General features: G+C 39.0%; 1 protein-coding gene across 1 annotated transcript in view; it reads right to left on the bottom strand.

The window, feature by feature from the left end:
* Window positions 1-16,762, bottom strand: part of LOC124606222 (BAI1-associated protein 3) — a 514,351-nt gene that overhangs the window by 227,206 nt on the left and 270,383 nt on the right. The window contains exons 12-13 of the mRNA XM_047138196.1: window positions 8,502-8,553; window positions 7,636-7,674 (exon numbers count right to left, since the gene is read on the bottom strand). Coding sequence (XP_046994152.1) covers window positions 7,636-7,674; window positions 8,502-8,553 — 91 coding nt within the window. The remainder of the gene's footprint in view (window positions 1-7,635; window positions 7,675-8,501; window positions 8,554-16,762) is intronic.

The following is a 16,762-nucleotide window of genomic DNA, read 5'->3' as shown; positions in this document are numbered from 1 at the left end:
ACCCCTCGTGGGATAAGCCTCTAAATCCTTACATTTGTCCTCTAGCCATCCCTGCTTAGCCATTTTGCACTTCCTGTCGATCTCATTTTTCAGATGTTTGTATTCCTTTTTGCCTGCTTCACTTACTGAGGACCATAGATACTACAAAATATGACTTAGATAGCTTAATTCGTTCAATTTCTTTATTAATTGCAATTACCAAACAAACTGAGGCACCTCAAAGAAAGAAACAATGGAGCATATGTACCAAGGAACTAAAAAGTGCATACATGAAGCAGCATTTGAAGCCATGGGACTGCAAGAAGGACAGGGGTCCCTAAAATGGTGGACTCAAAGCACTGAAGAAAAGTTAAACCTAAAAAATATGTTGTACAGTAACTGGTTGAGAACAGGAGTCAAACAGGATAGAGCCTTGTATATTAGAATGAACAGAGAAGTAAAAAAAGAAATCTGAAAAAGGAAAAACGAAATCTGGAAGGATAAATGCGAGTTGCATTGCTCAGGAAACAGGTAATAAAAAGAGCAAAACTGCTGATTATTAGTCTGATAGAATGGAGTACGTATTTTAAAGGCCTGCTAACAGAAGCAAGGATAGAGTACAAGGAAATAAAGTAGATGAGAGAGAACTAGGCTGGTGAAGAGGTAGAGAATATAACTATGAAAGAGGTGCAGAAGGTGGCTACACAAATAAAAATAGGAAAAGTACTAGGGCCTGAAAATGTATCAAAAGAGTTAATGAGGTATGACCCAAGCATTCAGTACGAATTTTTGAGTAACTTATTTAATACATGTGTATGATATAGGGAGGAAATTCCAGCAGAGAGAAAGTTAGCAATCTAAGCACCATGCAAAAAAAGAAACATGGATGTATGTAGCAATTATCATGGCATAAATGTCACAGGTCCCATTAGCAGGCTGTACAGGAGGATTTCAAAGTCAAAATTGGAAAAGATTATAATTAAAGTGGATAAACAAAGTGGCTTTTGAAGAGGAAGTCATGTGTAGATAACATCTTTACCCTAAGACAGATCATGGAGATGAGATTGGAAAGGAATCTAAGCAGTCATCTGCACTTCACAGATATTGAGAAAGCATACAGGTATGACACAGTGCCACTAAAGATATTGTTCAAGATGCTGTGGTCAGGGGAATTTCCAGAATTTATGTAAGAAGTATCATAAACATCAACAAGCCAGCAGAATGCATCATTAAAGCGAGGGAAATAAATTTCTAGAGAGGCCTTCAAAATAAATAGAGGACTGAAATAAGGATGTTGTCTGTCTCCACATTCTTTAAGATGCACATGTAGAAGGCACTGGATCTCTGGTGTAGAAAGTGCATGAGGATGGGTATTTGAAGTAGGGAACATGGGGATTTGAAGTAGGGAACCACTGTAGGTACACAATTTTCTATTCTGATGATCAGGTCTTTGCAGCAAACAATTAAGAAAATATAAATTCATGTTTAGCAAATTGTGGCATTTGAAAATTAATTTTGAGAAGATGGAATATTGATGTTCTGGAGAGAAAGTAAGGAATTTGGACATCAATGGACTTGAAATTAAAATATGTAAAGAGTTGAAGTACCCGAATAGTATTCATAACACAATGGAATATGTGACAGAGACATCCAACAACAGATCAGGCAGGGAAGAGTGGTTATCCAAAAATTAAATCCTGTACTTTGGTTCTCAAATACGAGTTTAGAGGTTTTATTTTTATTTATTCATTTGACATTAACAGAAAGAAAAAAATATCTAAAACTTTAGAAATAAATGACTTGAGAATTACTTGGCTGTGTAAGAAATGAGAAAATAAAAAAAAAGGATGCAGAACCATTACATTATTATGGATAATATGGAAGAAAGATAGCTGGGATGGTTATGGCACGTCTAAGAAATCGAAGAAGGCAGATGGCCAATGAGAGCACTTTCATGGCAACTGCCTGGAAGGAGAAGAGGAAGACCATGAAAAGGATGGCTAAGTGGTAGCCAATTGAGAGAAGAGGCATAGAAAAGGATGAGAAGGAATGGTGAGACCGAGGCATTTGGTGGCAAAGACAGGGGATGCAGTGACAGCCGTAGGATGCACGCAACAACAAAAGGTCAACATAAAAAGCTAACTGAACATACATTCTTTGTAATAGTTCCTTCCAAATTTGCTTTATGAAGTGCAACAGTAGTAATCCCTTACTTTTTCTTGTGTATATCAATGACCTTTCATCAGTAACATTACCAGATGCCAAGTTTGTTTTGTTTGCTGATGATACAAACATTGCAATAAATAGCAAATCAAGTGTAGTCTTAGAAAGATCAGCCAATAAAATATTTGTAGACATTAATCACTGGTTCCTAGCCAATTCTTTGTCACTAAACTTTGAAAAAACACACTACATGCAGTTCAGAACTTGTAAGGGGTGTCCGAAGAGTATATGTCTAACATACAATGACAAGAAGATAGAAGAAGTGGACAGTGTTAAATTCTTGGGATTACAGCTTGATAATAAATTCAACTGGGAGGAGCACACCACAGAACTGCTGAAGCGTCTTAACAAATCTCTGTTTGCAATGCGAATTTTGTCAGACATAGGGGATATAAAAATGAAAAAGCTGGCATACTATGCTTACTTTCATTCCATAATGTCATATGGGATTATTTTCTGGGGTAATTCATCAAGCCAAGCTAAAGTTTTCCGGGCACAAAAACGTGCAGTAAGAATTATATGTGGTGTGAACTCAAGAACATCCTGCAGAAGCCTGTTTAGGGAACTAGGGATACTAACTACAGCTTCCCAATATATTTATTCCTTAATGAAATTTGTCATTAAAAATATATCACTTTTTCAAACCAACAGCTCAATTCATGGAATCAATACTAGAAATAAGAATAATCTTCACAAGGATTTAAAGTCACTTAGTCTTGTACAAAAAGGTGTGCATTATTCAGGAACACACATTTTCAATAACTTGCCAGCAGCCATAAAAAGCTTAACAACCAATGAAATTCAGTTTAAGAGAAGCCTAAAGGATTTGTTGGTGGCCAACTCCTTCTACTCCATTGATGAATTTCTGAGGAAAACCAACTGATTTGTATATAAGTACAACATAACTTCTGCACAATTTCAGTGCAGTAATGTGTTCACTGAAAATTTGTGTGTGTGTGTGTGTGTGTGTGTAAGTATAATCTAACTTCTGCACCATTTCAGTGCAGTAATGTGTTCATTGTAAATAAGTATTACAGTAGTTGTATTACATGTTTCTTACCTTATAAATAAATATAAAACTTTTTTATTTTAAATTCAGTGCAATAGTATTTGTAAAATGACTCTTAGTGTTCATTAAAAAATGACGATCATTCCACTTGGGACCTGTGGAATGGTACATTAGCTTATTTGTTTTAGTTTAAATATTTGTCATGTATTGTTGTTTTTCTGACATGTTCCACATCCTGGAGGACCTCCTCACTACGGATCAATTGGAATGAAAGTAAATCTAATCTAATCTAATCTAATCTAATTTTATTACTCAAAGTGCACTTAAGGTGATTGTGGATAATGCTTTTTATGAAACGAATGTTGCAATCATGTATGTGTACAGAATGTGTTATTTATGAATGAGTTGCATATTTTAGATGAAGTATTTCACTAATAGTGCGAATCTATGAAGGAACATTTACAAATTGAAGGAACAATACCAGAGGAAAATTAGAAACACAACCCTACAGGACGAGCCTGCAAACTGTGGATGAAAAATGAAGAACTTCTGAGCTCACACTGGTAGATGCAGCAGAGGAGGTATGCGGAAGGACTAGTAATAGGAGATGCAAGGAAAATTCTTAAGTTATAGAAGCAATTTTGAAGAAGAATATGGCGTGAAGAGTATAGTTTCAACAAATGACATTGCAAGTATGAAGACTGTAATATCAGAAAGAGGGAATCACAAAAAGTAGTTGTAGACGAAAAGAGAAAGGTGATGGAAAAACAAACCACAATGATGGAACAGGATAATGAAGGATATAAGAAGATATTGTTTGGAATGATTAGAAATAGGAGAAGAGGAATGGCAGAGAATGTAAAAATGGTTGATAAAGATGAGAATGAGGTAAGAAAGGAGGACAGCCTCTAAGTGCTATGGAGGATGTATTTTGATGATTTGCAGAAGCAAGATGGAGCAGTGGATGAATATAGAGATATAGAGGAGATTAACTGTCAGTGGCAAAAGGTCTAATGTAGATGGAAGTGGAAGAGGCACTGAAGAACATAACAAGGAGGAAAGACACCAGTTTTGGATGAAATAAATGTGAAAATATCAGATCAGCAGAAGAGTTGGGGCATAGTGGTTGTAGAAAGTTATCGGAGCTATGTTGAAGAAACTGAGTACTCTAGAAGAACTGTGTGTGTCTTCAAGAAGGGAAGACAAAAGGATGTAAAAAACTATAGAAGCATTACCCTTGTATGTTACAATGCAAACATTTTTTAGAAGATTCTTAATATATGGATCCTGAAAATGATACAAAAATAACTGAGAGAAGAACTGTATGACTTCAAGCCAGGAAGGTGCGCAAAATACCAAGTCTTTTCAAAAATTCCAGAACTTTGTCCACAAAATTTTTCTGTGCTTACCTTTTACTTATCGTACATGGCCTCCTTCAAAATACTCTCCTCCATAACTGATACACCATTCCCTATGCCATTTCCACTTCCAGAAGCAGCCTTGGAACACCTCTTGCTGGATCATTCTAGGTGTCATCTGCAAATTTTCTTTCATCTTGTCTATCATTGCAAATCTTCATCCTTTCAGGGGGTTTTTAACTTTGGAAACAAAGAAAAGTCCACAGGGGCAATGTCTGGAGAGTATGGAGGATGAGGCAGCACAGTGATTTTGTTTTTGTGCAATAGTAACGCACCAACAGGGATGAACATGGGGCGCGTTATCGTGAGGCAAAACATATGGACTGTCTTACCACATTTCATGTCATTTGCTTCACACATTTTCTTGCAGGTGTCACATCATGTCCCAATAGTACCATCGATTAACAGTTTGTTCCTGTGGCATGAATTAATAATGAACTAATCCTTCAAAGTCAAAGAAAATTGTCAGCATGGCTTTGACATTTGGTATTGAAGAACCTTTTCTGATCCATTGTGAAGATTGAACCTTGGTTTCAACATCATAACCATAGACCCACATCTCATCACCAGTTACGACTCTGTTAAGAAACATCTCGATCTCATTTGTGCAAGCCAAAAGCTTTTCGCAGATTGCAAGATGAAGGTCTTTTTAGTCTTGACTCACGAGCCATGGGACAAACTGTGTGTCATCACAACAATGCATTCCAAGGTGCTGTGTCAGGATTTCATGATATGATCCAACTGAAATGTTATATGCTTCTGCAATCTCTTGGACAGTCAGTCTTTGACTGGCACACGCAATTTGGTTGCCGTTCCTGACATGAGCATCACTGGTAGAAGTTGAAGGGCATCCTGAAGGAGAGTCATCTTCAACTTCCTTTCGACTATTTTCAGACCATGTGAACCATTCATAACACTGGGTGCACTTAAGCACTCATAAAGATAGACTTCATGCATCATTTGGCGTGCCTCTGCAAAGGTTTTACTGAATTTCACACAAAATTTAATGCAAATGCATTAATCCTCTAACTCTGCAACCTCAAAATTTGCAAACTGTGTGACACAACATTCTACTCACTACAGCACTGAACAATATTAAATGCCATACAACAATGAAACTTCTGGCAGTTACACATTAAACACAGATGTTTACAGGGATACCATTTGCATTTAGCTCCAACACACCACTGGCACGAAAATACGGATGTTTTGGAATTTTTTGAACAGACCTCGTAAATCATATTTGCAGTGAGACAGGTGCAGGGACACCACTATGAGTAGGCAAGAGATCCATTGATGGAATTTTTGGATTTACAGGAAGCGTATGACACTACATTCAGAAGTAAAGTTTGAGAGACCCGGAGAAGAAAATGGGTAGAGAAGCAGAGATGTACCAGGGAGGTGTAAATTTTATGATTGTGGGAATATAGAGAAAAGTATACTGACACAGAGAAATGGGTGGAAACAAGGAAGTGAACTATCTCCTTTGCTTTTCATAATGGTGATGTATAGTACAATGACACAAGTGGCAAGAGATATAGAATACAGATGACAGCAATTTTGGTTTCTCCTGAGTTGATGGTGTAGGCGGACAAAGAGGAGGAATTACAGAAGCAGTTATATATTTAGGAACAGGTTGTGCCTACAGTTTAATGAAAAGAATCATGAGCTGTTTTAGGTAATGACAAATGTGTATGACAAAATCCTTTTTCTTTCTCAAAATTTCTTACATTTTCAGTTGGCTTGAATTTCTGCTGACTGTCTTGTCATTTGATGATACAAGGAAACATTTGCTAGGGCACTTTGTGATAGAAGTAGGAGTCCAAACAACAAGTAATAAAATCTATGTCTGACACCTAAAAAAGACAACTAGGGAAGCCATCAAAATATTGGGTAAAGAAAGAAGGATAACTTGAATGCAAACCTAAAAACTAGTAAACCACCAATTTTGTCAATAATGCCCAAAGATCAGGGAGATAATTTTGTGTGATATATGATTATATAGGATGAAAATAGGACTGTGATTTGTCTGGCATCATCTCACATCATGAACATCCATTTGTTCACTTACATCATCATTGAGGAGACATGTATCTTCAGCAAGTCAGTGCACCATCACATCACTATTGAACTGTGTCCAAATGGTTTGAGGTACATTCCTGGAATGTGAAGGCAATACTGTTGTCTTATTGGTTCACCTGACCTTGACGGTTTTGAGTACATAAGCAGCAGCGTCAGGAAAGATGTACTTTCTTTGGACCCAGCTCTGGTCAGTCTCTTATGTCCAGTGTTTGAATGAACAGAGATCACAATATCTCCCCAATGTTTTACGTGTTTTCTGGAATCCATGCCACGACAAGTTGTTGCCACCATTAGAGCAAAAGGAATGCTACACATTATTAGGTCAATGCCTCTTAATTCAACTGCTCATCAATGATAAACATAAAACCCATTTCTTTCTCTTTGGCAGTAATCTTTTATACAATTCTGTTCTACTAGAATGATCCTGCAGTTAATGAGGTCCCAAATGTTTTATTGTATGCTCAATTGACTGCTCTCTTTCTTGATTTTAGTTTCAATATTACATTTCCCCCCCCCCCCCCCCCCCCTCTCCTCACTCACTCCATCATTTTCTGTGCTGATCACTTCTGCTTTGCAGTCAATATTAGATGCGAAACTGGTGACAGAAGACATGCAGAAAATGTAAGTCTATATGTCTGTCAGTTTAAATATTTTGCAACAAAATATGAGCCTAAAGTATGCTTTGTGAGAAAAAGCTATCAGAAATATAATAGTATGTAAAATAACTACCTCTATGTTGTTTATATGAAATCAAATAACAACACCAAAACATTTGATGATGAGCACTGTAAACAAAAATTGTAAATGGAAACCACTGAAATTGTAAGGTACCAAAAATGTTGTCTTACACTTGGGACTAAGAGAACTATGTCTACTCTAAGTGACGTTAAAAGGGCAATATCACAGCCCTTGACCATTTGGTACCTCAAAGATTTCCAGTTCTTTGCCCACATCCTCCGCCAACTGAGAACATAAAGGGTGGATTTCACTTCATGGTCTTCTTTCCTGCACTTAGCTTCCAAACATCAACTCTCACATATAATTTAAAATCAACAGTACAGGATGTCAACAGCATAGAAACAAAACCAAATACACACAATTATAATGTTGTTTTCAGACTTAGGCCTGTAAGTTCAACATTATGTTCTCTTACTTTTTTGTTCTTTTTGAGGGTTTTGAATGGATTTAAGAACACTAGAAACACACGATTCTATGCCTTTAGCAAACTCAAGTGGTCCACTTGTAACTAAATTTGAGTTTTCTTTTACACTAAATAAGATGCTGCACATTGTTCCCAATTTATTTCTTGGGTTGGTAATAAAATATTTAACCAATGGTGGTCCAAAATTTCTATACAGTTATTTTCTAGTTTCTGTTTTTAGGACTTTTTCCAATTTAGGAAAACAATAAGGATCTGTTGAACCACATGCTGAAAACTATAAATTTCTACATCAATTCTTTAAGTCTGAAGACAACATAACCATACCGTTAAACAGAGACTCACATTACACAGGACTCAAAGAATATGCACATAAAAACACACATCACTAAAAATAAAAATAAAATTATATTTATACACAGGTACTACTCAGGACAGTAAAATGTTATCATAAATGAATCAACCCAAAAGAAGACATCAGGGGTAACATGAGAAACTAAAAAGGTTTTCAGCTAGTGAAGGATGCAAGTTGAAAGTATATTTCACAACAACAACCATTTTTGGTTACATTCAAAACATTTGTGGTACATTCAAAACATAAATAAATCATGAAGTTAGTTGTTTATCTCACCATTTTTTCAAGTTGCTTGAAAATTGCAGAAAAGTAGGGAACACCATTTGTGCTGTAACAAAGAGCAGAACAGCATTGGATGAAATATAAAATAAGCCATTCACTGTTCAATACAACGTATTAGATATTTATGGCAACTGAGTTTAAATTCACACCAACCACAAAAGCAAATCAGAGTAGTTAGAAACAGGATAAGTTTAAGGAAGAAAAGTTGAAGTACAAGATGGAGGAAAGGAAACCTATATCTCAATAGTGAATAACTTACACAGTTTTATTTATAGACAAATGTTTCAAATTAAATAATAATATGTGTACTGCATTTTTGACATCTACGTAAATTAATTAGGTTTGGAAAGTAACATCGTTAAGCTGGCATCCTTCTTTTCAGATGCAAATTTGGAGCTTCCCCTCAAAGGTCTACACAGCTTTCTCCAACATTTCATTTGACACAACTTTTAATGTTTTGATGAAGGGAAATTTTCAGGTCATCAAATCTGTAGCACTCTTTCATGTTCACTCTTGATTCCAGATTGCTCCACAAAAAGAAGTCACAAATTGATAGATGGGGAGAGCATGTAGTCCAAGAAACATTGCTGAATCATGAAATGATATGCAGCAATTGTTGCATCACTTCCACAGATGCTCTTTCCATGTGAGCTGAGGCACCATCCTGCTGGAACCACATTTCTCACATGTTCACCTGATGCCTTTCCAGTCCTGGAAGCAGGAAGCTGTTTAAAATTTTGAGGTAGCATGCTGACATAGCAGTAAAAGCGGTTTCCCTTGAGTCAAGAAAGTAAGGTTCAGCAATCACTGTCTTGAAACACCACACCACCTCTTTTTTTTTTTCCAAAAGAGGTTTCCAGTGTGGTTCACATGGGTTCTCTGAAGCCCAGTACTGACAGTTCTTTACATTAATATGGCCATCCAGAAGGAAATGGGCTCTGTCACTCATCATTATTAAGACATTTATCAAATTCGATTCCATATGGAGTGGGTGCGCTCAGCAACTACGTTTATTTAATGTTGAGAAAACATATGTAAGTATGGCAATCAGTAAGTAATAACCTGTTTACTGCATATCTAAATTCCAACCACTGTGTGACTACCAACAATGTGGTAAGATGTAAGTCAAATCATCATTATCACTTGTCTACACAAATAGCCCCTACTAGACTATCCACATCACTATTTCAGTTCATACTTGGTGTGAACACTGAGTTCTCACAGTAGTGATCATAGCCACATAGCGGTTAAAATCTTGATGCAATAAACATGTTATTAGCAATTGACTGCTGTTCATTTTCTCAACTTCATCATTAAAACATCTACATCTTCCCTAAGAATAATAGCCATTACGTCACAAAAATTTTTGTGTTTCACAAAATCCCTTTCATTTAGCTGCTGGATGATCATTATTTTATATGAGTGAAATTTTAGATTATAATGTAAAATGCAATGAGGCTAATGACAAGACATATCCAGTGCTACTTCCTGTCACCTAGTGGATAACTCCCCCCATCCCCCTCCCACTCTCCACCCTCCACCCATAGAGCCAGTACTCCTTTACACGTCAACCCATCACAGCAAGGTGTTTCAATATGGGACTGCACCTTGGCATTCAGTATCATAACTCTGAAGGAAAAGATATTGAACCATGTTCACTGAATCACTGTTCCTAAAAACGTGCTTGACTATAAAAACACTATGTTCTACATTCCATCATTGCAGCGACTGAAACTGCATTGTCTGAAACATATGTCGAGGTTGTCCAAGGTCAATGTCCTCACTCCCCACTGAGTACTAGCAGTTTAAAAAACATATGTTTCCTTTGCTGCACTCTTTAGAATTCCTCTGCTGCACTCCTTAGAAGACTAAGAAAGCATATCAAACTGAAATGTTTTTAGGTTCAAATTAATGATATGAATATAACAGAGGGAAACATTCCATGTGGGAAACATATATCTAAAAATATAGATGATGTGACTTACCAAATGAAAGCACTGGCATGTCAATAGACACACAAACAAACATAAACATACACACAAAATTCAAGCTTTCACAACCAACGGTTGCTTCGTCAGGAAAGAGGGAAGGAGAGGGAAAGACGAAAGGATGTGGGTTTTAAGGGAGAGGGTAAGGAGTCATTCCAATCCCGGGAGCAGAAAGACTTACCTTAGGGGGAAAAAAGGACAGGTATACACTCGCACACACACACATATCCATCCGCACATACACAGACACAGACACAAGCAGACTATGTAAAGGCAACACTGATCATTTTTAGCCGCTTCCCACAGGTTTTAATGTCATTATTTCTTAGTCAGACAATTGTTAGCCTCATTTTCATAATCTGCCACCACAAAACCACATTTACACGCAGTTTTTTCGAAATTTTCCCAAATTTCTCCACCCTTTATCATGTTTAGGTGGCAACACAACCAACCACCTAACCATTGTGCACATCGTTGTTTACCAACCCAAGTTCACCACAGGATCGACATAGCTCATCTTTAACCAACACTTTCTCGACTTTTTTCACACCAGATCTCCAGTTGCTTTCTATTTCACCTTTATCTCTCCCCATATATTTTTATTTTCATTTTCATTTCAGCCTCATGTTACACTTTCCACCTTCTAACACCATGTCACCCTCACAACATCCCCACAATGACCCCATTAAGTTTTATTTACATTCCCTCCGCAAACATGCCTTCACCCTAGCCAGATTACACTCCCATATTTTATTTACTCAGGCTTGTCTGACATTTGGCATTACCCCCCAAAGGTCTCACACTTAAAGCTCCCATCTCTGGCTGTAACCCTTCTTTCCATCAGTCCCTATACCGGTTCCAAACTGAACAATCCATTGCCCTCACCCACCTAATCCTTCACCTACACATCAACTCAGGCAATAAACACACCTGTCAACTCCTATCCTTAATAAAAGTCCTCAATCTTTCCTCTCCCACATCAACACTGGCTGTTCAGAGCATCCTCCTACAGGCCAACTGCAAATTAGAACAGCATGCCACCCTCCACCTCAAAAAACTATCCAATCTCCTGGTTTCCCACCTCTGGAAAGGCAACTCACTCACCCTTCACAACCTTTCCAGCAAACCTCAACCTCCTCTCATTGCACACAGACCCAGTCTCTCCCATCTACTCAATCTCCCACTTCCAGCTCCATTCCCCCCAGAACCTCAAAATTCTAATCAATACAATCTGGAACCACAACACCCTAATTCAGTAGTTAACCTTTCCTCCAAACCTCTCTCCCAATCCAAAACCTCTGTCCTATCCAAAGGTCTCACCTTCAGCTCTACTCCCAGATTCAACCAAACAGCCCTCGTCAAAGATTTACTGTCCTACGCTCATACTCTCTGCTGGAAATATCACCTTGCCACGAAGAAAAATGATCCTAATCCTACTCCTAATGATCCAACTCCCCAAGACACTATCCAAATTGAACCCTGCTTGGAACAGTTCCGTCCTCCATCACAGCAAGACCCACCTCCTCTTCCTCAAAATTACCCTCTCCAAACCTTCCAGGAATTTCTAACTTCCAGCCTTGCCTCTCAGTCCTTCTTAAAAAACCTTAATCCTACTCCCAACATCACCACTGCTGAAGCCCAGGCTATCCGTGATCTGAAGGCTGACTGATTCATCGTCATTCTTCCAACGGACCAGGGTTCCATGACCGTGGTACTTGATCGTCGGGAGTATGTGGCTGAGGGACTGCGTCAGCTTTGAGACAACACTACATACAAAGTTTGCCAAAGGTAATCCCATTCCTGATGTCCAGGTGGAGCCTCAAGGAATCCTCAGAACCTTGGGCCCCCTACAAAACCTTTCACCTGACTCCATCAACCTCCTGACCCCACTGAGACCCCGCATCCCTACCTTCTACCTTCTTCCTAAAATTCACAAACCCAATCATCCCGGCCGCCCCATTGTAGCTGGTTGCCAAGTCCCCAAAGAACGTATCTCTGTCTACGAAGATCAACACCTTCAACCCATTACCTGCAGTCTCCCATCCTTCATCAAAGACACCAACCACTTTCTCAAACGCCTGGAATCCTTACCCAATCTGTTACCCTCGGAAACCATCCTTGTAACCATTGATGCCACTTCCTTACAACAAATGTTCCGCACGTCCAGGGCCTCGCTGTGATATAGCACTTCCTTTCACGCCGATCACCTGCCACCCTACCTAAAACCTCTTTCCTCATTACCTTAGCCAGCTTCATCCTGACTCACAACTTCTTCACTTTCGAAGGCCAACAATTAAAGGGAACAGCCATGGGTACCACGATGGTCCCCTTGTACACCAACCTATTTATGGGTTGCTTAGAGGAAGCCTTCTTGGTTACCCAGGCCTGTCAACTCAAAGTTTGGCACAGATTTGTTGATGACATCTTCATGATCTGGACTCACAGTGAAGAAGAACTGCAGAATTTCCTCTCCAACCTCAACTCCTTTGGTTCCATCAGATTCACCTGGTCGTACTCCAAATCCCATGCCACTTTCCTTGACATTGACCTCCATCTGTCCAATGGCCAGCTTCACACGTCCGTCCACATCAAACCCACCAACAAGCAACAGTACCTCCATTATGACAGCTGCCACCCATTCCACCTCAAACGGTCCCTTCCCTACAGCCTAGGTCTTCGTGGCAAACGAGTCTGTCCCAGTCCGGAATCCCTAAACCATTACACCAACAACCTGAAAACAGCTTTCGCATCCCGCAACTACCCTCCCGACCTGATACAGAAGCAAATTACCAGAGCCACTTCCTCATCCCCTCAAACCCAGAACCTCCCACAGAAGAACCCCAGAAGTGCCCCACTTGTGACAGGATACTTTCCGGGACTGGATCAGACTCTGAATGTGGCTCTCCAGCAGGAATACGACTTCCTCAAATCCTGCCCTGAAATGAGATCCATCCTTCATGAAATCCTCCCCGCTCCACCAAGAGTGTCTTTCCACCATTCACCTAACCTTCATAACCTCTTGGTTCATCCCTATGAAATCCCCAAACCACCTTCCCTACCCTCTGGCTCCTACCCTTGTAATTGCCCCGGGTGTAAAACCTGTCCCATGCAGCCTCCCACCACCACCTACTCCAGTCCTGTAACCCGGAAGGTGTACACGATCAAAGGCAGAGCCACGTGTGAAAGCACCCACGTGATTTACCAACTGACCTGCCTACACAGTGAAACTTTCTATGTGGGAATGACCAGCAACAAACTGTCCATTCGCATGAATGGATACAGGCAGACAGTGTTTGTTGGTAATGAGGATCACCCTGTGGCTAAACTTGCCTTGGTGCATGGCCAGCACATCTAGGCACAGTGTTACACCATCCGGGTTATCTGGATACTTCCCACCAACACCAACCTGTCAGAACTCCAGAGATGGGAACTTGCCCTTCAGTATATCCTCTCTTCTCGTTACTCACCAGGCCTCAACCTCCACTAATTTCAAGTTGCCGCCACTCATACCTCACCTGTCATTCAACAACATCTTTGCCTCTCTGCCCAAACTCTTTGCCTTTACAAATGTCTGCTTGTGTCTGTGTATGTTCGGATGGATATGTGTGTGTGTGCGAGTGTATACCTGTCCTTTTTTCCCCCTAAGGTAAGTCTTTCGACTCCCGTGATTGGAATGACTCCTTACCCTCTCCCTTAAAACCCACATCCTTTCGTTCGTCTTTCCCTCTCCTTCCCTCTTTCCTGACAAAGCAACCATTGGTTGCGAAAGCTTGAATTTTGTGTGTATGTTTGTGTGTCTATCGACATGCCAGCGCTTTCGTTTGGTAAGTCAGATCATCTTTGTTTTTAGATATATGAAATTTTTTTTAGGTGTCATTAAAGTCGCTCAGGGCAGCACTGAGTAAGCTGGTGAGTCTACCTGTGAAATCTATATGCATTTTGTATGGCACTATGGCTGTTAATTATGTTGATAACTAAAGTATTCCCTTAAGTCTTTACCACATAGAGTATGATGTGTCTTTGCTTACATTGCTTCTACAAATGGTTGTTGATCTAAACTCCTGTGAAACAAATAATGAATATACAAATTGAAGTAGTCACCAAACAAGTTAAATATGTTTTAGATGTCACTCATGACTTTGATCACACAGAGGGTTCTTGATCAAATAGCCCTTGCATTGCTTTAAATAAATTCATCAGTGTAATAATCGAATCTGGTATGATAAATGTGGTATAACTGGCAGGTTTTTTTCCACAAATTTCAATATAAAGTCTCATCCTTGGATACTTTTTATGTTGAACAAATATTTCCTCATGCCTAAACATTGTCTACTGCGTGTGATGCTATATCATTATACAATTTCGTACACGTGGATTTGAATCTAGTGCTATGAGTAGATGCGTCAGTGAGGATATTGTGTGCCTGACCTTTATTTTGTTTTATTTTTATTTATTTTTTAATAAAATAAAATGTATCCTACCATAATGCCACAATAACATCACCTACATGGGCATAGACTCAGATATTGAAAGCAAATGTAAGGCCAAAGTGCCTGAAGATTAAGAGTTAAACCTTACAATATATCATATATTAACACACTTATTTGTGATTGACACAGATTTCAGTTTGTTTTTATATTCTTGCTTCATTTAGTTACACAGTAGGTCTAGCCTCAAAGCATTTGCTTTCAGCCACATCATACTGTATGTATTCTATCTGTACAGTTCAATGCATGAGGTCGGCTACAAGGTGGTGGTGATCTCTCCTTCCCAAGAGTCACATAATGTGCTACATGTTCCATACCACAAAGCGCTTGTTTTATCCTGTTACTTGTAATTTCTAGTTCATAATATGATACTGGAATTATCATGTTTCATCAATTGAGTAAACTGTAAAGATGACATGTAAGGATGAATATAGTTAATGCAATTCTATTTCATCCCACACAAACAGTTAAAAACAGAAAACACACAGAAGAAGTGGCAAATTTTTAACAGTAATGTCTTCAAAGAACTCAAATAATAGAATACTGACACATAAAAGGAAAAAATGAGATGGTTAAACTGCAGAGGGGTGGTACACAGTTTGCGACACGACATATCTATAGAAATCACTTTAACTAGTCTGAGTTCTCTATATACTGAGATTGTTATGGTTCTAGTGAGTGTATGTCAATCCATTTGTAAGAGTTAGAGATAGCTATGGATTTATGGAATATAACTGGATTTACTAATGGGTCTTGTTTCCATTTTGTTTCATTGCTCCTTTGAAAAACAAGGCAGTCACAAATTTTCTGCTTCTTTGCTAATATTCTGACAGCCACATTGTTCTTTTACACACCACATGTAATGGCAGATTTCATACTTATATATATATATAAATTAATAGAGGGAAACATTCCACGTGGGAAAAATATATCTAAAAACAAAGATGATCTGACTTACCAAACGAAAGCGCTGGCATGTCGATAGACACACAAACAAACACAAACATACACACAAAATTCAAGCTTTCACAACCAATGGTTGCTTCGTCAGGAAAGAGGGAAGGAGAGGGAAAGATGAACGAAAGGATGTGGGTTTTAAGGGAGAGGGTAAGGAGTCATTCCAATCCCGGGAGCGGAAAGACTTACCTTAGGGGGAACAAAGGATGGGTATACACTCGCTCGCACACACACACACACACACACACACATATCCATCCACACATATACAGACACAGCTCCCGGGATTGGAATGACTCCTTACCCTCTCCCTTAAAACCCACATCCTTTCGTCTTTCCCTCTCCTTCCCTCTTTCCTGATGAGGCAACAGTTTGTTGTGAAAGCTTGAATTTTGTGTGTATGTTTGTGTTTGTTTGTGTGTCTGTTGACCTGCCAGCACTTTCATTTGGTAAGTCACATCATCTTTATATATATATATATATATATATATAAAAAAAAACAAAGATGAGGTGACTTACCGAACGAAAGCGCTGGCAGGTCGATAGACACACAAACAAACACAAACATACACACAAAATTCAAGCTTTCGCAACAAACTGTTGCCTCATCAGGAAAGAGGGTAGGAGGGGGGAAGACGAAACGAACTCAGCCAATGAACACACCCGTCAACTCCTATCCTTAATAAAAGTCCTTAATCTTTCCTCTCCCACATCCACACCGGCTGTTCAGAGCATCCTCCTACAGGCCAACCGTAAATTAGAACAGCATGCCACCCTCCACCTCAAAAAACTATCCAATCTCCTGGTTTCCCACCTCCGGAAA

This window comes from Schistocerca americana, chromosome 3, assembly GCF_021461395.2.
Source record: "Schistocerca americana isolate TAMUIC-IGC-003095 chromosome 3, iqSchAmer2.1, whole genome shotgun sequence".
NCBI lineage: Eukaryota > Metazoa > Arthropoda > Insecta > Orthoptera > Acrididae > Schistocerca > Schistocerca americana.
Note: the sequence above shows the minus strand (reverse complement) of the source record. Positions and strands in the feature narration are given on the sequence as shown.